Below are 25,292 nucleotides of genomic sequence, written 5' to 3'. Positions count from 1 at the left end.
ACCCCAAATCACAGTGTGGATTCATGTCAACTACAGACATGATATTTTCTTTGCATCGACGCCAAGAAAAGTGCAGAGAGCAAAATCAACCATTGTACATCACCTTCGTGGACCTAACCAAAGCATTCGACATAGTCAGCAGAGCAGGTCTATTTGTAATACTAGAAAAGATAGGATGCCCATCAACCCTGTTAAGTCTTATACGTACATTCCACGACAACATGAAAGCAACTGTCCAGTTCAATTGGTCCATTTTGGACAGCTTTGAGATGAAAAGTGGAGAGAAGCAAGGATGTGTTCTTGACCCTACACTCTTTGGAATCTTCTTCTCAGTACTCCTGAACTGCGGGTTTAAGGACATGAAAGATAAAGTGTATCTCCACACAAGATAGGTTGAAGAGTTTCCCATGCAGTCACAACTTAAGGCAAAGACTAATGTCAAAAAGGTGCTATTCACTGAGGAGCCTGCCCTCATAGCCCACAATGAAGATCTACTACAAGAACTCATGGACTGCCTTTCAAGTGTTTGTCAGGTTTTGCTCTCCCTATTCTTCAATCACCTTAAATGCAAACCAACTAGAAGTAGTCCAAAAGTTCAGCTACTTAGGTTCTACAGTGACCACCAAACTCTCACTGGATGAAGAACTAAATATTCGCATTGGAAAGGCTGCCACCATCTTTAGCAGTCTCACCAAAAGAGCATGGCACAACTCAATGCTTACCATCAAGACCAAAATGCTGGGGTATCAAGCTTGCATTCTCAGCACTCTCATCTATGGTGGGGAAACATGAACAACTTATGCTCATGAGGAGAAAAGGTTAAACAGTTTCCACCTACACTGTTTATGCCACATACTTAACACCAAAAGGCAAAATAAAGTTACCAACGCAGAGGTTCTTCAGAGGGCAAATTTACCAAGTGTGGTAGCCTTGCTCAAGCAAAGACGACTGCACTAGCTGGGTCATCTGGACCTTGGACCAATACCCAAGGACATGCTATATGGGGAGCTATCAGAGGGAACAAGAAGAACAGGATGCCCCAAGCTTAGCTATAAAAACACATGCAACCAAATATGAAGGAATTTGGAATTGCTCCTGACCAATGGGAAACCTTGGCAAATGATTGTAACAAGTGGCACCATTGTCTCCATTAAAGCCCGTGACAGGAGCTGGCTCCTACCATTTGAAGAGAAAAGAACTAGTAGGAAGCAAGCAACACCCAACCAAGATACATACATTTGCAACAACTGCCAAAATCATGCAAATCTCGGATTGGACTATTCAGTCACATGAGATATTGTAAACAATCTACATCATAGGTTGCAATTCCCACTGTCTCTTGCGGATGAGAGGATGCCGCCAACTTCACTGAACAATGATCAATCATTTGGTATAATAGAAATAAAAACGGTGAAATATAAAATGTTACTGCAGAATCAACGTCTCCTGCTGGAAAAATAAACAACTTGATTTCACCTCAACATTTATGTTATATAAATGCTCAGGTTTGCATCAGTAGTTGTGAAGTAGCAGGAAATGAGCCTTCATAGCAACATGCCAATTCCACTGATATTATTTATCAAATATAAACACCCTCCCCTTCTCAGAAAAGCTAAATAAAATTAGTATTTTAGGATGTTCCTAAAATCCTTCTGAAGTTGAACTGTGGTTCTAACATCAACTTCCTCTCATTAATAAATTAATATTAAAGAAAATCCTACTAAAAGAAGAAAAATTCTGGCATAATTTCAAGGTCACATGCTTCCCATCATACAGTGATATAGTTAAAATTACATCCATAATAGAGCTGGTCAAAATTTTTCTATCCTAAATGGTTTGACAGAAAATTGGATTTTTGATCAAACAATTTTGTTAGTGACAAATATCTGCTCTCTGTGGAAATGTTTTTATTTTGTGTCAAACAACCAAATGCCCCAAAACTGGAATATTTTGTTTTCGACATCCTGCTGCTATGACTCATGCGAATTATAGTACAGTTTCCTCATCTCCCCAATCTTCTCTATTGCCAGGGCTCCTCAGCTATTCCCAGGATGTACCATAGCAAAGGACTCCCATGAAGCAAATACCTCCCCTCAGCATGAAGGGAGACTGTGGTGCATCATAAGATATATACTCTGACCAGGGACCATGGCCTAGAGAGGAAATGGGAGAATGAGGCTGCTGAACTGCAACACCTGTGAGGCAACATTTACAAATCAAAATATTTTGATTTTCAATGGAAATATTTTCAGTGTTCAATTTTGTGCTGTAAAAGTAGTAATTTTTCCACAGAAAAAGCCCACTTTATGACCATCTCTAACCTTAACATTTTTTAATTTGTTGATTATTTGTGCTCAGTTTCTCAACCTTAACTTTGTATTAACATTAGATTTTGCTTTAATATATTTTATTCTAAATGTTTTATAGAATTGTTTGGGGTTGTTAGGTGCATAAAAGATACAAATTCATTCATTTTAATCACAGCATCATTTAGAAAGGTAACATGACAACAGCTACCCTTTGCTATGCTTAATTTCCATGCTTAATGCTGTGAATTGCATTAGGAAATGTAAAATATAATTATAGAATAGGCAGTTCTGAGTCTCCATCTCATTTTCTGGAACTTGTATGTCAAGTAAGATTTCTAATTTTCATCAAGAAATCTTTGAGCCAACATAAATTACAGTAGGCTGATTAGGTAACAAATAAAAAGATAGCCCCTCCCAAAAGGAAACTCTAAGCAGTTCTGAGACCCACCTGGGAAAGCAGATAAACCAGTACCTAACAATGTTCATGTACCATGACATAAAGAATCTCAGAAGTTTTTACATGCATTTTGAGTCACAGTGTTGTCTTAAGCAAATCTGGATTCCTCTGCACAGCAATTCAGTTGGGGGCAGCTCTAAGGTGGAAGATTCAGACTCTCTCCCTCAAAACTTTTGGAAGATTCAGTCATTCAGGTTTAGGGAAAGTTGCAATGTGTCCAGAACTGGTACGTTTGGCAGGCAAAGTTGGGGGAATACTGGATTTAAGATTCCTGCTAAAGAAGAGGATGGGTAACCTATGAGGTGCCTTTGCCTAAGTTTCTTCTTTCTGAATTCAAACAGTCTGAACTATTTGACATATTAGTAGTACACTGTAAGGTATTCACCATACACACAGGAAGGTGAGTGCCCCTATTCTGGCTACCTGTTTTTGTGTCTTGAAGTTTGTAAAATAGGAACCATAAATGATGTTCTGGATAATTTTTCTGTCAAACAAACTCACTTCAATTTTTACTGTCGGCTTAGTATTAGAACAATTAAATTATGACACTACTAAAATTAAAACAAAACGGTCATTCTTGCTAAATAAAAGAAAGGACTAGCAAAACATGTTGTATTTCTTTCTAAATATATTTTATCCAGGTAGCAAACAGTAGCAAAATACATAATCATACAGAAGTAACTATGAAATTAAAATTCAAAAAAAATGGAAATATGTGCTTTACTTTACATATGCAAATACAAAAATAATATTGCGATCAGGGCTTTCTTGTAGATTTTTTTAAAGTAAAAAATGGAAAAAACAATAGTATTGACATTGGGAACTGATTTTACATTTATTCAACTCTATTTTTAAGGAACATTATTTTATTTTTAATACTGTTCAGTCCAAAAATTAGCAAAATCACGGAGATCAGGTTAGGTGGAGATGTTATGTATTTACTGAAACAACGAGGAGTTCGGTGACACCTTAAAGACTAACAGATTTATTTGGGCATAAGCTTCCATGGGTAAAAAACCCCACATCTTCAGATGCATGGAGTGAAAATGACAGATACCTATGTATTCATGGGAATATTATAATACTCTGACTGAAATTTCTGCTCTTGGACATCAATTGTGAGTTGCTGGCAGTGGTAATTAAAGAGCAGTTCACTTTTCTGTATGTCTGTGAGGAATGACAAGAGTAACACAAACTTCAAGGTCTCTCCCACAGATAGGCCTTGGCAAGAAAAGGCAGAATACCAGGTGGCGTTGTAGCACAATTATTCTACAGATTAAAATTTTAAAAAGATAGTCTTAATCCATTATTGATTACATTTCGAATACAGCACATATCCTTTATTCCCGGACAATAAACTTAATTAAGATAACAACATGCCACCTGTGTTCTTACATGTGGAAAATTTAAGATAACTATCCTAAAAGGAGTATTTGCAGGAGCTGGAGGCAGAGCATTGTTGGTAGTGGGTCCACATCTTGAGAATTTAAGCCTGATCAATATACAACTCAACCAAATCCAATCACATTGACAAGCAGCAGCAAAATGAATCTCAGTCTAGGTTTTCCACTGACAGTGTATTGTGGAACACTTGGGAAACTGGAGCATAGCCATTCACCCAGCCAATATAGGAATAAACTTCAAAGGGAAGTGTGTGGTGTCAGGGGAGGTGATGATTCTATGATCATCTGTGTGTGCGCATGCAATACAGGACACTGTTTCTAACAGAGCAAATACAGTGCTTCGGTGTTTGTATGTATGTATATATGCATGTACGTATGTATATATGTATAGTGGCAATGTAAGCTTCCTTACATTGTTTTGCTATTGAACTACAGGCCTGAATCAGAGGTATTATCTCTAGGGATTAAGTTTAGAAGTGTGAGCAACAAGGGTGATGTCGTGGTGGGAGTCTGCTATAGACCACCAGACCAGGGGGATGAGATGGACAAGGCTTTCTTCCAGCAACTAACAGAAGTTACTAGATCGCAGGCCCTGGTTCTCATGGAAGACTTTAATCACCCTGATATCTGCTGGGAGAGCAATACAGCGGGGCACAGACAATCCAGGAAGTTTTTGGAAAGTGTAGGGGACAACTGCTTGGTGCAAGTGCTAGAAGTACCAAGTAGGGGCAGAGCTCTTCTTGACCTGCTGCTCACAAACAGGGAAGAATTAGTAGGGGAAGCAAAAGTGGATGGGAACCTGGGAGGCAGTGACCATGGGAGAGATGGTCGAGTTCAGTATCCTGACACAGGGAAGAAAGGAGAGCAGCAGAATACAGACCCTGGACTTCAGAAAAGCAGACTTTGACTCCCTCAGGGAACTGATGGGCAGAATCCCCTGGGAGAATAACGTGAGGGGGAAAGGAGTCCAGGAGAGCTGGCTGTATTTTAAAGAATCCTTATTGAGGTTTCAGGAACAAACTAACCCAATGTGTAGAAAGCTGGCTAGATGGTCGGGCTCAACGGGTAGTGATCAATGGCTCCATGTCTAGTTGGCAGCCGGTATCAAGCGGAGTGCCCCAAGGGTCAGTCCTGGGGCCGGTTTTGTTCAATATCTTCAATAATGATCTGGAGGATGTTGTGGACTCCACTCTCAGCAAGTTTGCAGATGACACTAAACTGGGAGGAGTGGTAGATACGCTGGAAAGTAGGGATAGGATACAGAGGGACCTAGACAAATTAGAGGATTGGGCCAAAAGAAACCTGATGAGGTTCAAGAAGGACAAGTGCAGAGTCCTGCACTTAGGACAGAAGAATCCTATGCACTGCTACAGACTAGGGACCGAATGGCTAGGCAGCACTGCTGCAGAAAAGGACCTAGGGGTTACAGTGGATGAGAAGCTGGATATGAATTGATAGTGTGCCCTTGTTGCCAAGAAGGCCAATGGCATTTTGGGCTGTATAGGTAGGGCCATTGCCAGCAGATTGAGGGACATGATCATTCCCCTCTATTCGACATTGGTGAGGCCTCATTTGGAGTACTGTGTCCAGTTTTGGGCCCCACCCTACAAGAAGGAAGTGGAAAAATTGGAAAGAGTCCAGCAGAGGGCAACAAAAATGATTAGGGGGCTGAAGCACATGACTTATGATGAGAGACTGAAGGAACTGGGATTGTTTAGTCTGCAGAAAAGAAGAATGAGGTGGGATTTGATAGCTGCTTTCAACTACCTGAAAGTGGGTTCCAAAGAGGATGGATCTAGACTGTTCTCAGTGGTACCAGATGACAGAACAAGGAGTAATGGTCCCAAGTTGCAGTGGGGGAGGTTTAGGTTGGATATTAGGAAAAACTTTTTCACTAGGAGTGTGGTGAAGCACTGGAATGGGTTACTTAGGGAGGTGGTGGAATCTCCTTCCTTAGAGGTTTTTAAGGTCAGGCTTGACAAAGCCCTGCCTGGGATGATTTAGTTGGGAATTGATCCTGCTTTGAGCAAGGGGTTTTACTAGATGACCTCCTGAGGTCCCTTCCAACCCTGATATTCTATGATTAGAGTGTCACTTCTAGGTTTCAGAAGAGCATGTTCAGTCCTTCTGCCCATTCAGTCCTTGGCCTCAGCGCTCAAACTGCAACTGTGATGCTGTTATTTGGTATGTGGAATCCCACCAGGACGAACAGGACCAAGATCTGTGATTATTCATGACACACAGATTATCAAATATTTATTGGATGGTAGCAATCTTCAGTCACTGTTGACCTATACTGATTCCAGATAGTAAATCAGGCATAAAAAGTTCCATTTTAAATCATCAGACCCATGAGATAGTCAGTCTCTGGCATGTCAGTTTTAACTTTGAATTTCCATGCATTTGTTGGTTTATGTAAAAACCCTCACTTAAAAAACAAAACATAGTTCTCTATTGCCTGAGAGAAAATACATATTTAGAGTCATGTAAATGCAGTAGCAGGTTTATTTGCATTTCTATCTATTCTCATGATACAGAAAATGACACAAAACCTCCAACAAGGTAAACTAGACTATAACACACATGGTGTTAAACCCTTGAATATTTATTGTGAAAGGCATGATCTTTATGCATTTTGCTATAAATGCCATGTATAGCTTCTCTCCCTTACACTTTGTGGTGTTTAATACTTTTGTGGATGCATGTTTACCTGATATATCACAACAGCTCCTGCATATCCATATTCTGCCTTTTTTCAAAGATCGTAGGTCAGAGGAACCATAATTGTCCAGAATGTCTCTGCTATCTAGAACCTGTTTCCAGAGGTCTGTGAAGTTCATGTTCTAAAAGTCCTCTCAAAATAATTCAAATTACGATTTTCTTTCTCACCTGCCCCACCACTACCAATAAATTCAAAAGGAAAAATAAAGAGGACTGGCAACACTGCAATTTCCAAAACTGACACATTCTTGGTAGCACCAGACTCAGGCTGCCCATCCTTGCCTGATGATGTATGTTCTACCCCTTATTTGGGACATGCACTAAATTCAGTGGTGTAAGATTGTCCCCATGTGTAAATATAAGCCCATGCTGGGTCTGTGTGAAGTTGCAACTAATTATAACTGATAATCTTTGAAACAAGAATGCTAAATACATTAAAAAACAAACAAACAAAAAAAACTTACTACTAGTGACACTATCTTGTGTGCCAATTTCCAGCCATGGCAAGCACATTGTCTTCATGAAACTTGCCATTTAATGCTTTGATTCAGCAATCACTTGGTTTTAGATAAATGCAGTTGGTTCTAATCCAAAGCCCACTGAAATCAGTGGAAAGAGTCCTCAACTTCAGTGAGTTTGGGATTGGGATTTTGTGGAATGAACATTTATGGGAGACTGGATAGCTTCAAATTTCAGCCAGGATGGAAGTGACTAAGAATTCTTAGCACTGTACAGCTGCTTGGTTGCCTTCTATAAAATAAATTGGTGGCCTCAGTCATGTCTTGTTTCTACTAGATCAATATAATTGATATGGCACTAATTGTCACTTCGTTGGTAGTCTCAGTAGGGAAGCTAAAGGACTGAATAGGCCTAGTGACAAAATTAGACTCTTATCCATAGATGGTACCTCTAGACTACAGGTGAAGGACATTAGTGGGGAGATGAAGAGAAACCAGTGCTTGTGAGAAGATCACCCGTTTCCAAGCTGGTTAAGTTGCTGTTTAGATCTCTCATTCTTTGAAATAGCTTTCTGTGAGAAAATAAATTCCCTTATATCCCTAATTTTTTGTTAAATACAGGTCTGATGGCCCTAATAAAAACTTTGAGTTTGAATGAGAGTATAAGACTTAGGATTCTTATCCAGATTTTCTGGAGGACCATCTATTTTCCCCCGCCCTAGTTTCCCAGAATACTGCAATATACTGGCAGGCCCTCTCTCTGTGACAGCTCCACTACTAATAGCAGGTAAGCTGGTGTCCAAGGTAGGTAATTGCCTGCTAAATTATGGCCCTTAAAACCAACCGCATTCTCAAAAGCACAGTTACAAATGGTTCTGACCCATCTCTCTGTTTTTTTAGGCTTTGGAAATCTGATTTTTCCCTTACATGTCTCATTCACTAATATATTCAGCAAATTTAGTCAGTCTCTTGATTTTTAATCTTTCAGTTCCATGCAAGCACAGTATGTACAGTATAGTAAAGTATCTAATTTGTATGCATCAGGCAAACCAAATTTGACCACATTGAGACATCACATTATTAATAGCTGTTTCCTTTAAATAGCCTTCAGTTTGCTTTAATCTTTTTTGTGCATGATCTTGTGCGAGAAAAAAGGCTTTCATTCAGGGTTCTATTTTTATATGCAAATATATCATTTGATTATATACTTTTTTGTCCCTGTGTTATCATGAATATTTGCAATGAATGATATATGGGTTATATTTATGATTCGTGAGCTATATCATATTGTAACTGCTTGCCAGCTCATCTGCATATACAACATCCCTGTTGATGTTGATTTGTCTCATTTACATATTAATCACACTTCTATTTTCAAAGATATTTTATTATAAACAGTTTTTTCCCCCAGAGTTATAATAGCACAAAGTTGTATTTTCAAACTGAGCTCATCTCCATATATTTTTTTTGTTTACGATAAATCACCACTTTGTCACAGACACCATATTCAATATCATCACACTTTATATAGCTCTGACATATGGTTTCTGAGTAATTAAAGACCATGTAAACAGTTTACAACCCACTTTGCAAGCCACTTCACAGTCCAATGACTTTAATAATGTTCTGCAAATACCAAACAGAAAAGGAAACCAGCAGAGTCTGTCAGAAGTGAATGCCAGCAAAACTGCATGATCAGAGCTATTTTATTCCTAACTGGTGAATTCCATGACCATACAAAATGATGACTGTTTGCTGCATTCAAGTGATGAGCAACTAAATAGTGCAGGAAATCCTTTGAAATAAAATTTAGTAGGTCAGATTAGCTATTGAGTTACTCCAATTTAATTCTCATTGAGTTCAATGCACTGATGTAAAGCTGCTGGAGTAAAGCAGGGGAGAATCAGGTCCTCTAGCTTGGGTGAACAGATGTCTCAGAGTATTGCTATAAGGTCCCCTTTTATGGGCCCATCTGCAACAATAACTTCTGTATAGATGCCCCTTGACTGCAATGCAATTTTCCTCCCCACATAGTTTAAACATGGTTTGATCTTGCTGTGTAAGTGGGCCAAATTGCGTTTTAACTAGGGCTGTTAAGTGATAAAAAAAATTAAGCACGAGTAGTCACACTGTTAAACAATAATAGAATACCATTTATTTAAATATTTTCAAATATATTTATTTCAATTACAACACAGAATACAAAGTATACAGTGCTCACTTTATATTATTTTTATTACAAATATTTGCACTGTAAAAAACAAAAAAATAGTATTTTTCAATTCACATAATACAAGTACTGCAGTGCAATCTCTATCATGAATGCTGAACTTACAAATGTAGAATTATGTCCAAAAAATAACTGCACTCAAAAATAAAACAGTGTAAAACTTTGGAACCTACAAGCCTAGGGGGGGAAGGATAGCTCAGTGGTTTGAGCATTGGCCTGCTAAACCTAGGGTTGTGAGTTCAATTCTTGAGGGAGCCCACTTAGGGATGTGGGGCAAAATCAGTACTTGGTCCTGCTAGTGAAAGCAGGGGGCTGGACTTGATGACCTTTCAAGGTCCCTTCCAGTTCTAGGAAATAGGACTGAGTAGGCTTAAATTAATGGAGATATTCTATTTCTTGTTCAGCCAATAGCTAAGACAAAGAAGTTTGTTTACAGTTGTAGGAGATAATGCTGCCCGCTTCTGGTTTACAATGTCACCTGAGAGTGAGAACAGGCATTCACATGGCACTGCTGCAGCCAGCATTGCAAGATATTTACATCAGCTGCACTAAAGAGTCACATGTCCCTTCATGCTTCATCCACCATTCCAGAGGACATGTGTCCATGCTGATGACAGGTTCTGCTCAATAACAATCCAAAACACATGTTCATTTTCATAAGTTGAGTCAGATGCCACCAGCAGAAGGTTGTTTTTCTTTTTTGGTGGTTCGGGTTCTGTAGTTTCCACATCGGAGTGTTGCTCTTTTAAGACTTCTGAAAGCATGCTCCACAACTCGTCCCCAACAGATTTTGGAAGGCATTTTAGATTCTTAAACCTTGTGTTGAGTACTGTAGTGATCTTTAGAAATCTCATATTGGTACCTTCTTTGCATTTTGTCACATCTGCAGTGAAAGTGTACTTAAAATTAGCAACATGTGCTGAGTCATCATCCGAGACTAGTATAACATGAAATATATGGCAGAATGCGGGTAAAACAGAGCCAGAGACATACAATCCCCCCCAAGGAGTTCAGTCACAAATTTAATTAACACTTTTTTTTAAAACTAGCATCATCAGTATGGAAGCATGTCCTCTGGAATGGCTGAAGCAGGAAGGGGCATATAAAGCATTAGCAGCATTATCTCCTGTAAATGTAAACAAACTTGTTTGTCTTAGCGATTGGCTGAACAAGTAGTAGTACTGAGTGGACTTGTAGGCTCTAAAGTTTTTCATTGTTTTGTTTTTGAGTGCAGTTATGTAACAAAAAGTATCTACATTTGTAAGTTCCATTTTAACGATAAAGAGATTACACTACAGTACTTGTATGAGGTGAACTGAAAAATACTATCTCATTATTTTTACAGTGCAAATATTTGTAATAAAAAATAATATAAAGTGAGCAGTGTACACTTCGTATTCTGTGTTGTAACTGAAATCAATATATTTGAAAATGTAGAAAAACATCCCAAAATATTTAATACATTTCAATTGGTATTCTATTGTTTAACAGTGTGATTAAAACCGCGATTAATCATGAGTAATTTTTTTAACCACAATTAATTTTGAGTTAATTGTGTGAGTTACTGCGATTAAATTGACAGCCCTAGTTTTAACTATGTTCCTGAACCGTGAACATGAGCACTGATGAGGATCTCAACTAAGCTAAAAGACCAAACAGTATTTTAAATGTGTTAAGAACTACTGAGTTATAATCAGGTACCCCAACATGGTGGTAGTTACACGTTATGGTGCAGATGGGACATATTGTATCAGTTCAAAATTCAGCCCTTTTTGTTCATGATTGAAAGCTGTTAATTTGTGACCACTGTTCAGTGACTTCCGTTGAAGTGTGCTGATGGTCTGTATGCAGTCCACTTCCACAAAAGCACTTCTGGCATTAATTGGTATCAACACTGGCAGTGTGAAAAGAAAGACGAACATTGAATGGGCCATGAAGTCTGGGCTACACTATCACCCTCTACTACTTCATACCTGAGGCTGCACTGGTGGGTTGTTATAGAGAAATGTGTAACTGATTCTTAGTCAAAAAGTCAATTTATTATTTCATCCTCCTTTACAATAAAAAACAAACAAACATTATTTTCATGAAGAGCCCAGTCTAATTGCATGAGGCGAATTGGAAGCTTTTATATTGACTTCATTTGGGAGTTCAATTGGAAATAAGAGGGGAAAACACATTTAATCCAAATCAAACATGTTATTTTGCTAAGGGTCTGAAGTCACATTACAGTGTGTAACAGAAAACTCACAACTGCCACTCAAATAGGTTTTTTCCCCCTCTTCCAATGAGACTTAAGCATATTCTTTAAGTGTTTTGCTAAATTGGGATGATACCACCAACATGCTTAGAGTTAAGCAAAGTCCCTTGATGAATCAGGGAGTCTGCCATGATAGGTTCTGTGATGCTTAGTGAACTGGACAAACAAAATGATACTATTGGGCAGAGGGATTTAGTCTCAAGAGAAAGTCAAAGGGTTGCATGTAAGAATGAACAGCATGGTGGAGGCAACATTCCGGGAGCTGGGACAAGGAGGATGGTGAGAAGCCAGGAGCCAAGTAGGGAAACAGAGTAGATGATCACAATAGTCCCTTCTGGTCTCATAAGCTGAGTCTATGACTTTCTACAGCAAAAGAACACTGGACAGACTACTTGTTCTTTTTCCTCCAGTGGTGGAGGTGCACTAGGAATGAGGCTGTGCCACAAAAATAGTACAGAATTGCGTGCATTACACACCCGTTTACCAGATTAATTACACTCATAATTAATCATACCAATTAATAGCAGCTCTGTAATTATATGTACTTATTCATCACGGTATCTGAGCACTACAATTAATAGGAAGTGGATGTCTCTATCCTGTGGGTGGCTTTGTAAAATCTCAGCACAAATCAGTAACTCCCCTTGCTCTCCATAAAACATACAGCAAACTAGTCCAATTATTGGAAACAGAAATTGGCTGACCCATAGTTCTGAACAGTGGTGCTGAGTGAGAGTTGACATACTGTAATGAAGCACAGAATTCTCAGATTGTTCAGATTCCCATGGATTTTTGCCATGACATTTTACTCATTAATTATGCTGACATTGTGTGCTGATCTCAACCCTTGCCCAGACGCTATTTCTTGCAGATGTATTTGTGACAATGTTGTTTTGGAATGCTGGTTTATCTTTATTGTTTCAATTTTTCACAGATCTGTAACTAGATGAAAAACATATTCCTGCAGTGCAGAGAGAAAGTGGCTTGTTTGCAGAACAGGGCAGTAAAAGGATCTGCAACCCCAAATCACTGTTTAAAATAACACAGTTTGGTTCCTAGTGAATGCAATACGTACATTTTCTCTAGGTCACCAAGTCCTGAGAAAGCTCCTTTTGCAATGACTCTCACCTTGGTGAGGACAAATCTCCTGAAAATAAAGAAAATTCATGCTGATTATTTATTATGTATATCACAATACTGCCCAGTGGCCCCAGTCAAGATTGCGGATACACTGTTCTCTGGATGGCACACAGAGGCAGAGAAGATTTTTTGCCCTGAAGAATTTACAGTTTAAGGTGTTGAGCTGTCATTGTCATAATCAATATGGATAACTCCCCATGTAGGCCTTACGCATTAACAGTTAGCCCTGAGCAAGGGGGCAACATGCTGTTGTGCTGCCACTGAAGCATCCCAGGAGGTCAAATGTCACTCAATGAGTCACAATTTCCCTTTGGTCTCCACTGCTTTGGCAGGGAGTAAACAGTTCTGGGTCCATACCTGGGACAGCTATGCTGGCCAATGCATTGTGAGGCAGGGGATGGAGACATTCCCCATCCCCTCCTGCCCTTTCCCACCCAGCTGCATGTGGTGGTGGATGAAATGGTTCTGTGGGGCCTTATTCATCTTCTGCACTGTGAGTGGTGGGATGGGTCACTGACACAAAGCACTAACGGGTTGCCTTATACTCCCTGTACCTTGCATAGCCACACAAGTCAGGCCACAATCTGACCCTAAATAATAGAAGTGCACAGACAATAGCATGTCAGGTAATATCTGCTGTGGATGTAACTTTAGGACTCTATAGGGAATACTGTGTTTGACAGTTTGTGCTGATAATTACGCACAGTATTCCACAGAATGGTTGTGGAACTAATGAGAACTTTAGAAAGTACTGCATGGTTCATGGAAGACTCTTTCCCACATTGACCCAGAGAATGTTTTAATACATTTTTTAACAGACCTCGTGGGCGGGTGGGGGGGGGGGAATTTAGGAAGAACATAAATGTTGTCAGTGAACTGCTTTAGGCCCCTTCTACTAATGAAGGTTCATCTCTTTTAGCACAGTAAACACAGAAAAAGTACAGAAATTTGCTGTAGTGCTTGACAAACAAAAAGGAGGGGTATCTATCGGTCCTTAGATAAATAACATTATCCTAATTAATGGCTTTTCCCCACAAATTTATTTATTTGTTGAAGTGAAAAAATAAAGAATTATTTATGCTAAAATTACCTGTTTATCAGGTTACATAATACTACCCTATAGGCCATTATGTGTTAGAAGCCAGGACAAGAAGCTGTGATATAGAGGGAATGAGCCACACATCATACAGTGTGTTGATAAAGGTTTCAGAATGGTAGCCCTGTTAGTCTGTATCAGCAAAAACGAGGAGCCAGATGCTGACAGAGTTAGCAACGGGATTTGTTGCAGGGATTGGTTCCTGGGACCTGACCCATATCTATTCAAAGGACACCATCATAGGACCTAACCACATCAGCCACACCATCAAGGGCTCATTCACCTGCACATCTACCAATGTGATATATGCCATCATATACCAGCAATGCCCCTGTCTGGCCAAACCAGACAGACAGTCTCTATGCAAAAGAATAAATGGACACAAATCAGACATCAAGAACTGTAACATTCCAAAACCAGTAGGAGAGCACTTCAATCTCCCATGACACTCAATAACAGACTTAAAAGTGGCAATTCTTCAACAAAAAAACTTCAAAAACAGACTTCAATGAGAAACTGCAGAACTGGAATTAATTTGCAAACTGGGCACCATCAAATTAGGCCTAAATAAAGACTGGGGAGTGGCTGGGTCACTACAAAAAGTAATTTTCCCCTCTGTTGATACTCACACCTTTTTGTCAACTGTTGGAAATGGGTGACATCCACCTTGATTGCATTGGCCTTGTTAGCACTGACCCCCCACTTGGAAGGCAACTCCCATCTTTTTGTGTGCTGTAATATTTATACTGCTTACTGTATTTTTCACTCCATGCATCTGATGAAGTAGGTTTTAGCCCATGAAAGCTTATGCCCAAATAAATTTGTTAGTCTCTAAGGTGCCACAAGGACTCCTTGTTGTTTTTGTGTTTGTAAAGGAATTTATCCTTATTTCTACAACTGCTGTTGGCAACTGAAGTCACACTCAAATCCTTTCAGGTACAAAGACAGGCACTGGCCATAAAAGGGAAAAAAAGGGACCTTTTTAAATCAAAAAGCTACACACAGGTATGTCAACTATGCAATTCTCTCACTCAGTCTATTTTCCTCCAGGAATGACATCTAATTGTTTCTTGAATTACCACAGAGGTTTTGCCTCAATAACCTCGTCTAATATTAATTCCTTGCTTTTATCATCTCAGGGTGAAGAACTGTTTCATAATGGTTGTTTTAAAACTTATCTTTTCATTTCCATTGATGTTTCCTTATTTTAACATCTGTACAGGGCTGGAAACAGGAACTTAGATTGATATTACCTACTGTACACCATTGCAGTTTATATCTATCTTTTAACAATCTGCACTTCAAGGCTAGAGAGACTTTCTATCCCGTTGTTCACATCAAGTATTCATAGAATCTACTGTCCTCATTATGCTATGTAATTAGTCTAGAATTTCCATATGATGATCATGTTTTAATCAAAATCTCGGGTAATGGTATTATCTTGCTGGAATTCCAGTATAATGAATTTTTGCTATTTAGCTGCATATCTTTGGTGGAATATGGTTCCTCATTTAGATCTCTGAATTTAAGTAGTTCAATATTTAAATACCTTGGGTGAAATTCATGTCCGGTTTTACTCCATTAACTTCCATGGGGGGTATACCAGGAATGAATTGGCCCTCTCATATTTTCATTTAGTGAAAGATGATTGATTAAGTCTCTTTTGGACTTCATCATTCTATTATTATTATTATTTGAAACTGTTCTGAAATAGCTTCCATACACACTGTCACATAAGAATTGCAGCACTGAAATCATTATGCAAATGTTGATGGATTAAAGAGTTTCCAGAAAAGGCCTAACCTGAATTAGGCAATTTGTAAAGCTTACCCCAAAACACAGTGAAGATAGTTCATTCAAAGCTATGTCTGGACTTTCATAGTTCAGCTAAATAAAATGGAAGCCTTCAAAATACCCAGTAGGCCTAGTGTTACAAAGCTGAACCAATTAGGGAACTGCTTACCTTTGATCTACTTCGAAACCTGTTCCAAACACCCTTTTGTAGCAATAAATCCTTGGCTAGGGAGCCCTAGAAGGCATGCTCACTATGAACAGCCATATATATTTTTGCCAGTGTACAGAAATACTCAAAATCAAATCATCTTGATATGGATGCAGAACAACAAGATGTGTATATACCTCTATTTAAGAGCTGGATTCTGCTACCCTTTAGTTACCCGTGGTGCATACAATTACACACGAGTAACTACATTCATGTGAGTAGACCCATAGAACTCAGTGACACTACTCATATGAGTAAAGCTACTTGTGTGTATATAAGTGTTTGCAGAATCAGGACCTTACTTTGCTACTTTGATTTGAATAAGTCATTTTGTCAAGTAAAGTGCTACTCAGTGTGAGTAAGGATGCCAGAATCAGACTATTTTTTTAATGTATTGGAGCAGTTAAAATTTAATTGGTGTTTAATAGCTAAATCTTGCACACCACTTAGAAAAAAATAGGACTAATTGTTCTCAAAAAACTGTGACTAACTGGGCTGTAATAAAGTTAGTCTTATTGTTGCAAACAACAATGAAGGTATGTCTACACTGCAATAAAACACCCACGGCTGGCCCATGTCAGCTGACTTGGGCTCCTGCTACAGAACTATAAAATTGCAGCGTAGATGCTTGGGCTGCAGCCCAGGCTCTGGGACCATGTGATGGGGGAGGGTCCCAGAGCCTGGTCTCTAGCCCAAGCCCAGGTATCTACACTGCAATTTATAGCCCTGCAGCCTGAGCCAGCTGACATGGGCCAGACAGAGGTGTTTTCTTGCAGTGTAGATATACCCTACAAATCAAATTTAATCTAAAGAGGCTACTTGTTGAAATTATCAACTATATAATGGATATGTATCTATTACAACCAGTGAAGTGATGTATAGTTTATATATCTCAAGAATTAGATTTTAAGAATTAGCCTGTATTTAAATAATTCAAATAATAAAGTAGCAATTCCCTGTTTGAGGCATCTACATAAAATATAACCAACGACCACTTCTTTAGTTTTGTTTTTAGAATAATTTTAGTAGGGTCATATCTGACTAATAAGTATTTGTGCTTAAGCATTTTTATGCCAAAACAAAGAATAAGTCACAAGAGTCAAGCTAAAAGATTTGAAAGGTTTACATACAATAGAAAGAAGCACATCTCTAATCACTGTACAACAGCCCTGGCTTGTGGGTGTTTTGGTTTTTTGCATGTATTTTTAGTAGCTGTTTTTTTTTTTTCAATACTTAGTTGATTTTAATTAATTGCATTTTACAATAGTTGTGTGCAAACTTGATTATATATTTGTTTAGTGAAGTGTCTAATTTGCAATTTAAAAGTTTATATGAATAGTCTACACACTAATAGCCTTAGCTCAAGCCCATTGAAGTGAATGGAAAGACTCCCAATGACTTCAAAGGATTTTTGCATCAGAAAAGAAATGGAACAAAATAAAAAAATAAAATAAAACTTCAGTCATGGGGACAATTTATTGGAGTGCTGTTTCCTAATCCAGCTTCTTCTTTCAGTACAATCAGTGACAAGTAGCCAAGTGTCCACGTACTTCTTGGTTTTTTTTTTTTTTTTTTTTAGGTAAATCATGGTGTCTAATCTCCATATGCAAACTATCGGTCTTGCACATTGGAAGACACCTTTAATAGATCATCAGGTCCTCTTCTGGGGTTACTGTGGTAAGATTTTATCAGTGAACCAGATTCTGATTTAATTTACCATAGTGTACATTTGCAAAAACTCTAGTGACGTTAAAGCTTTTATTATTATTTGTATTATGGAAATACCTACTGGCCTCACCTGAGATCAGAGTCCCATTGTGCTTGGCACTGTACAAACACATAGCAAATATCTCTGCCCTAAAGATCTTACAATCTACATAGACAAGACAGGCAAAGGTGGGAGGGGAAATAAAGCACAGAAAAGTGAAATGATTTGCCCAAGATCACACAGCAAATCAGTTAGTTAGCCAGAAATGGTTCTCCAGAGTCCTGACTCCAGTAATTCTGGATTTACAGTATGTAACATATCTGAATCTGGCATATTATTCTTAAACCATCCCTAACAAACAGTATGTTTCTCAATCAAGTCTTAAATATCTCCACTGATGGGGACACTGCAGTCTGCTGCGGAAGCTTGTTTCATTGCATAAATGTTTTTATTGTTAATGTTCTAATATTTAACATATATTTTTCCTACTCCAGCCTAAACCTGTTCTTGTGACTAATGAGGATAATTGATTTCTGCTCTATTTGTAACATCCTTTTATGTCTTCATGTACAATTAGGTCTCTCCTCATACTTAGTTTCTTCACACTGAATATGCTCAGGTCTCTAAAAGGTTTTCCCCAAACCTTTTATCATTTTAGTTACTTTCCTATGAACTGAAGGTCTGTCTTTTAGGAAAAATGGATTTAACAGTATTCCATTTAAGGCCTGATCAGTGCAGAGTGGAAAAGAACCTTCACTTGTTAATTTATCAGGATATAACACATAGTTCAAGATGTCATTATTTAAAACATCTCTGAGGCACTATTGATAAGAATCTAAATGCTGTACAATAATCAATATACAACTTCATGTCACAACGAAAGAACAAACAGCTCAAGCACACAGCTAACTGGAACCAGAGGATCTGGTATAAGCAAAATGCCAAATCTACAGGCAAACCACCTAGCCAATGAAAAAGATACCTGACACAGAAGTTGGGAATTAAAAGGAGGCAGCAGTAAAATGATCATGAATAAGCTCACCTAAATACATGGGGCATGCCTCATGCTCTGAAGGCAGCAATCAAAGGATTCTATTGAACTTTCTCCTGGAGAAAGAGTTTTACAGCTGAAGATCCTCAGGCATGACAGAGAAGAGATAGATGGTGTCGGGGACTGGGGAAGGGGCAGTCTTGCCTAATGGTTAGAGCCAGAGCCCAGCCTAATGGTTAGAGCTGAGAACAGGAACTGGGAGTCAGAGCCAGAGTCAGAAGCCAGGCAAGGGCACAGGACTGGAACAGAACAGGAACAAGCATAGGAGAGATCACAGCCAAGGCATAAATGTTGAGTAGCTGCTGAGCTTAAATGCAGACCTGTTGGCTCCTTGCAGCCAGTGGGGGGGGGGGGGGGGCAGTCCATCAGGCAATTCTGCCACAGTCCAGCTGGGCTCATTAACTGGCCTGAGAGCTGAGCTGACTAACCCCAGACTCAAGTGAGAGAACTCAAGTCCACAGTTCCTGACAGAAGGGGAAGCAGAGGCACAGAGAAGAAAAGTGAATGTCCTGACCTCCACCTGGTCCAAACTGAACTAATGATGGAAAGCAGACCCATCCCAGCATATAACAACTCTCAAGAAGGAATAGAAGGCAAGAAGTAATCACACAAATACCTGGGACCTAGATTATAAGTTTAGAAAAGCAGATAAATCAGAATGGAACAAAAATGGCATTTCAGGGCCATTTTTTTTTTTTAAGTACCAAAGTTGGATATGCAAACCATGCACAGGTGGATAGACAAGTATTTGTGTATGCAAAACATGTATCTTATGCACCAATAGGCATTTACACATGCAAATATATGTTTTGTGTGCACTGTTAACTGTTTATACCTGAATGCAAATATAGTTTGCATGTCTAACAGACACCTAGTTTGGAAGACTTCGTCCTAATATATCTTCTTGGCTGGCACTTGGAAGGATATTTTAGGCAAAGGCCTTTACCTAACCATGAGCTAGATTCTTATCCTTACTTCACAAAGTAGCTAAACTGAAATCAGACTACCAAATCCTATAGCAAGTATTTCCAACAGCTGCCAATAACCTTGTAAAACAAAGGACTTTTGCTGATTATCATAAGTTATATTAGCAAGAAAAGATTAATCTCTCCATCATAAAGCAAAGATGAATTTAGGTCTTTCAAAATACTCTTTAAAACTTATTTCGCTGACCTATTTAAAAGTCACACACAGTTAATCAGAAAGCATATGTGTTGTAGAATTATCTTCTTTGGCTCATGTAAAATGCAAATTCATGACATTAAAATGAACTACATAAAGTATGTACCCTAAACTTTATAATTTAAAGTAAAGTGCCACAATTAAAAAAAAAAAAAGGCAAGACTCAGTGGCCAAATTCTGTTCAAAAGAAATAAATATGGTAGGATTTGAAGAACATTTTACTTCAATCTCAGAGGTAATAGACTGATGTTATCACCTTCTAATCCTCTGCAGCAATGTGTATTTTCTCAGAAGGAAAGATTTACTGAGAAATTTAATTTCCTCTGCAATTTTTCCCCCCTACTTTGTGCTCCAGCACAAACAACAACAAATGAGTCTCTGCTTTACAACAAAAGCCATAAACCCTTTTGTATACACTATTTCTTGCTCTTGCTAGTATAAAAAAAAACCCAAAAAAACCCAAACAAACAAACACAACACTGTTCCAAATTGTTATTTTTTTTCTTGATTGACCAATGGAACACTTTACTTTTTATGTAACAACATTAGGAAAATAGTCGTGATGGACAAGAGCCACAGGTGATGTAATTCAATGTAGCTTCATTGATCTGGCTCTAAGCTTATGATCTTATTTCCTTTGGAGTCAATGGAAAATTCCTTTGGGCCCAATTCTGATCTCACAAACTTGTGAAAGTCATGAATAATTCTACTACATTAAATGGAGTGAGATCAGAACCAGTCCTATTGACATCAGTGAGATTAAGGTGGGGGCAATGAACATAATTTTTCTAGAAAGGCCTATAAGCACAAATACATTCCCATAAGGATATTTTCCTTAACAGTATGGGAAAGGATCAGTATTTTCCGTAAGAAAAAGACCTTATTAACAAATGTAGTGTGACAAGTCCTGCTGCTCACATGGTGAAGTAGGTTTTTAGGTCCAAGAAGCCAGGGCTATGATTTTGGATTGGAAAGTCATGTGATCGGTTTAGAGGTCTTTATTGGAGAGTGTTCGTTGTTTTTGGCAATGCCTATTAATATTAAAAAAATCGTTCGGCACATGTTCTAAGTTTCCCTTTAAACAAACCATACAAACCCAACAGAAGTCTCCACCTCACTAGGCATTGCCCACAGTCAGGGAATTAGCAGAGCACTGCACCAACAATGGCTCAAGCCTACAGGCCAGGCAAAGCCTCAAGTGAGTCTCTGGGCACCAGGCCTTCCATCAGGGCAGGGCAGCAAACAGTTTATGGCTCTGGCCTACAGTCAGGGCAGAGCAGCACAGAGGTCTGGCATCCTAGCTCCAGCAGATGGCTGACAAACACAGGCCTCTTAGCCTAGAGAGGGGAGGCTGCCATCCCAGGGGTGTAGTGACAAGGGAACCCAGACCCACCCGACTCCTCCAGATCCCAAACCAGGACCCTTACAGTGGCAGAGTATTTTGCCACTGGAGAATCCAGCCACAACACGCTGACTGCAGTCTTCCAGCTCAGGCGCAGGCAGGAAGCATCTCTCTTTCAGCAGCTGCAGTCCAACTGAGCTCCAGAGCCCGCCCTTTATACTTCCTGTCCCGCCTCTTGACTTCCGGTGGGAGGGGTGAGGATGGTCTGGCTCTACCCACTTGTGTTCAGAGCGTGGTCTCTCCCCCTCTTGCTCAGTAGAAGGCCACTCCACCTCAGTGCATCCTGTATTCCCAGTTTTTCCGAGAAAGCTTATTTTATTGTACCCATCTCATGCCTCAGTCCTCCAGGGCCAAATTGCTCAACCCAAGGAAGGGCTTCAGGAAGCCCTGAACACAGAAGAACCAACATCCTTCTCTTGCAGAGAGAGTAGCATGTGCCCGGTGTGTCCACAATCTTGCACATCCTGAAGCACTGGTTGCAATTAGGAGATCTACTAAAAACTAATGGCATGCTATTGCCCTGTAATTTCTAATTCTGAAAGGCTCCAAGTTCTTGATATAATTTTCCAAGATGGAAATAGCTCAGAATGGTTGTTTCTGATGTACTGCTAATGTTTGTCATCAGAAATTAGCTTTCTGGAAACAATCTGGTAAATGTAAACTGGTTTCAGTGGGTGCTGATGGCACTTAGCACTTTGCAGAAGAGAGGGTAGTACTTGCTAGTATCAGGCTCCCAGTTGGCCATTTTTCAAAATGTTTTAGTTTTCTTTTGCTAACAAATGCCATTTATTTTTATGTGTAGGTCAGTAGACAGTTTCCCAAACTGTGGTCTACAAAGCACTTGCTGGTTGTTTGCAACCCCAGAGTTGCTAGCCTCCCAAGCATCCAAATATCATTAATTAGGTCCTAAGAGTCTCTGAGACTGGCTTTAAAATGATGAGTTTTTTAAAAATAATACGTGTTGGGGTTTGTGACAGGGTGTACCAGACCCTCTGAGGCCCCCTGATGGAGGCCTCATGGCCCTGCCACACCGTGCCCCAGAAAAGGGCTGTGGAAAGGGTCCTCTAAGCTGCCCAGAATGGGTGTGTGGGACACACCCAATCGGAGCCCAGCAGGCTAGTATAAGAACAGCTGCAAGGCCAGAGTCAGAGCAGTTCCTTGCAGGAGCTAGAGGAGTGTAGACAGTGTGCCTGTCTGGCAGGACCTTGGACAGAGCAGTTCTGGCAGAAGCTGGAGGGAGTGAGAAGGAGCTCTGGGTTGGTTGCTGGGACTCCATTAGTAGAGCCCTGTGTGGATACAAAAATATGTATCCGCATCCAATTTGCGATCTGCAAAGTGGAGGGTCCGTGACTCCATGCTGGCTCCCCACAACTGCCAGTGCAGCTCTCCCCAACCCAGCTCCCCCAGACACCTCCACTTCTCCCCAGAGACCTCCTGCCCCACCCCCTGCTCCACACCCACCATACCTCATTTCCTGCTCTGGGTAGGAAGGCTACAATCCCGGGCAGTGCCTCCCTTCCAGGGTGGGGGGCAGCTCGGACATCCCTATGCAGCTGCAGGGGGCTGTAATGCATGCAGACCTGGCCCAGGCAGAGCATGGCAATAACTACTCTCCCTTCATAGCACAGGCCCTTGCCAACCCCCTAGTTTAAATTACAACACCACACCTCTTTGAAAATGGGGCTTGGGTCACTCCCTTCTAGGAGCTGTAATTTATCTCCTCTGTCCAAGCAAGCTGGCTTTTTTTGTTTTTGTTTTTTTGTTTGAACTGCACTCAAAACAAATGTAAAACTTCAGAGCCTACAAGACCATTCAGTCCTACTTCTTGTTCAGCCAAATCACTAAGACAAACAAGTTTGTTTACATTTATAGGAGATAATGTTGGCCTCTTCTTATTTACAATATCACCAGAAAGTGAACAGGCATTTGCATGGCACTTTTGTACCTGGTATTGCAAGGTATTTACATGCCAGATATGCTAAACATTCGTACGCCCCTTCATGTTTTGGCCACCATTCTGTAGGACATGCTTCCATGCTGATGACGTTCGTTAAAAAAATAATGCGTTAAATAAATTTGTGACTCAACTCCTTGGGGGAGAATTCTATGTCTCCTTGTCAGGGTTCCCCACACTCTGAACTCTGGGGTACAGATGTGGGGACCCACATGAAAGACCCCCCAAGCTTATATTCTACCAGCTTAGGTTAAAACTTCCCCAAGGCACAAATTCCTTTTCTTTGTCCTTGGACGGTATTGCTGCCACCACCAGGTGATTTACACAAAAATTCATGGAAGGGTCATTTGGAATCCCTATCCCCACAAAATATCCCAACTCCCTTCACCCCCTTTCCTGTGGAGGCTTGAGAATTATATACCAACCAATTGCTTTAGAAATATGAGCACAGACCAGACCCTTTGTCTTCAGGACACTGAAATCAATCAGGTTCTTAAAAGAAGAAATTTATTTATAAAGAAAAAAATAAAAGAATCACACCTACAAAATCAGGATAGAAGGTAACTTTACAGGGTAATAAAAAGGTTTAAAAAACAGAGGATTTCCCTCTGGGCTCTGCTTCACAGTTACAAAACACGAATAAAATTACCTCTGTAGCATAGGAAAATTCACAATCCAAAACAAAAGATAACTTAACACATTTCCTTGCCCTACTTACAATTTTTGTAGTTTTAGATGGATTATTCCAGATATATTTTAAGTAAATGTTGTACCTGCTTGGCTTCTCCCTCTGTCCATAGAGGGAACAATCACAGAACAACAAACAAATCCTCCCCCCCACCATTTGAAAGTATCTTCTTTCCTCATCGGTCCTTCTGGTCAGGTGCCAACTAGGTTATTTGAACTGCTTAACCCCTTACAGGTAAGGTAATCCAGTACAGCTGCCAAGGAGGGATACATAAAGGTTGCTACCCTTCCCCATATATTCATGACACTCCTGCTCTGTGTTTTACCCACATTCTGCCATATATTTCATGTTTATAGCAGTCTTGGATGATGACCCAACATATGTTAAAAGAAGAACAGGAGGACTTGTGGCACCTTAGAGACTAACAAATTTATTAGAGCATAAGCTTTCGTGGACTATAGCCCACTTCTTCGGATGCATATGCATCCGAAGAAGTGGGCTATAGTCCACGAAAGCTTATGCTCTAATAAATTTGTTAGTCTCTAAGGTGCCACAAGTCCTCCTGTTCTTCTTTTTGCGGATACAGACTAACACGGCTGCTACTCTGAAACCAACATATGTTGTTCACTTTAAGAACACTTTCACTGCAGATCTGACAAAAAACACAAAAAGGTACCAATGTGAGATTTCTAAAGATAACTACAGCACCCTACCCAAGATTTAAGAATCTGAAGTGCCTTCCAAAATCTGAGAGGACGAGGTGTGGAGCACGCTTTCAGAAGTCTTAAAAGAGCAACAGTCTGATGTGGAAACTACAGAACCCAAACCACCAAAAAAGAAAAACAACCTTCTGCTGGCGGCGGCATCTGACTCAGATAATGACAATGAACCCTTGGAATGGTGGTTGATGCATGAAGGGACATATGACTCTTGACCGCATCTGGCTCGTAAATATCTTGTGATGCGCCTGTTCTCACTTTCAGGTGACATTGTAAACAAGAAGCAGGCAGCATTATCTCCTGCAAATGTAAACAAACTTGTTTGTGTGAGTGATTGGGCTGAACAAGAAGTAGTACCGAGTGGACTTGTAGGCTCTAAAATTTTACATTGTTTTATTTTTGAATGCAGTTTTTTGTACATAATTCTACACTTGTAAGTTTGACTTTCATGATAAAGAGATTGCACTACAGTACTTGTATTAGGTGAATTGAAAATTACTTTTTTTTTTATT

The 25,292-nt window shown here is 39.7% G+C and overlaps 1 protein-coding gene across 2 annotated transcripts in view; it reads right to left on the bottom strand.

Moving 5' to 3' along the window:
• Positions 1-25,292, bottom strand: part of FSHR (follicle stimulating hormone receptor) — a 174,944-nt gene that overhangs the window by 80,791 nt on the left and 68,861 nt on the right. For both annotated transcript variants that reach the window (XM_065590726.1, XM_065590725.1), the window contains exon 2: positions 12,914-12,985. Coding sequence is in view for 1 of the 2 variants with exons in the window: in XM_065590725.1 (XP_065446797.1) it covers positions 12,914-12,985 (72 nt within the window). In the remaining variant the exon portion in view is untranslated. The remainder of the gene's footprint in view (positions 1-12,913; positions 12,986-25,292) is intronic.

Source organism: Chrysemys picta, chromosome 3, assembly GCF_011386835.1.
Source record: "Chrysemys picta bellii isolate R12L10 chromosome 3, ASM1138683v2, whole genome shotgun sequence".
Classification (NCBI taxonomy): domain Eukaryota; kingdom Metazoa; phylum Chordata; order Testudines; family Emydidae; genus Chrysemys; species Chrysemys picta.
The sequence above is the reverse complement of the archived record's forward strand: the minus strand, read 5'-3'. Positions and strand labels throughout refer to the sequence as shown.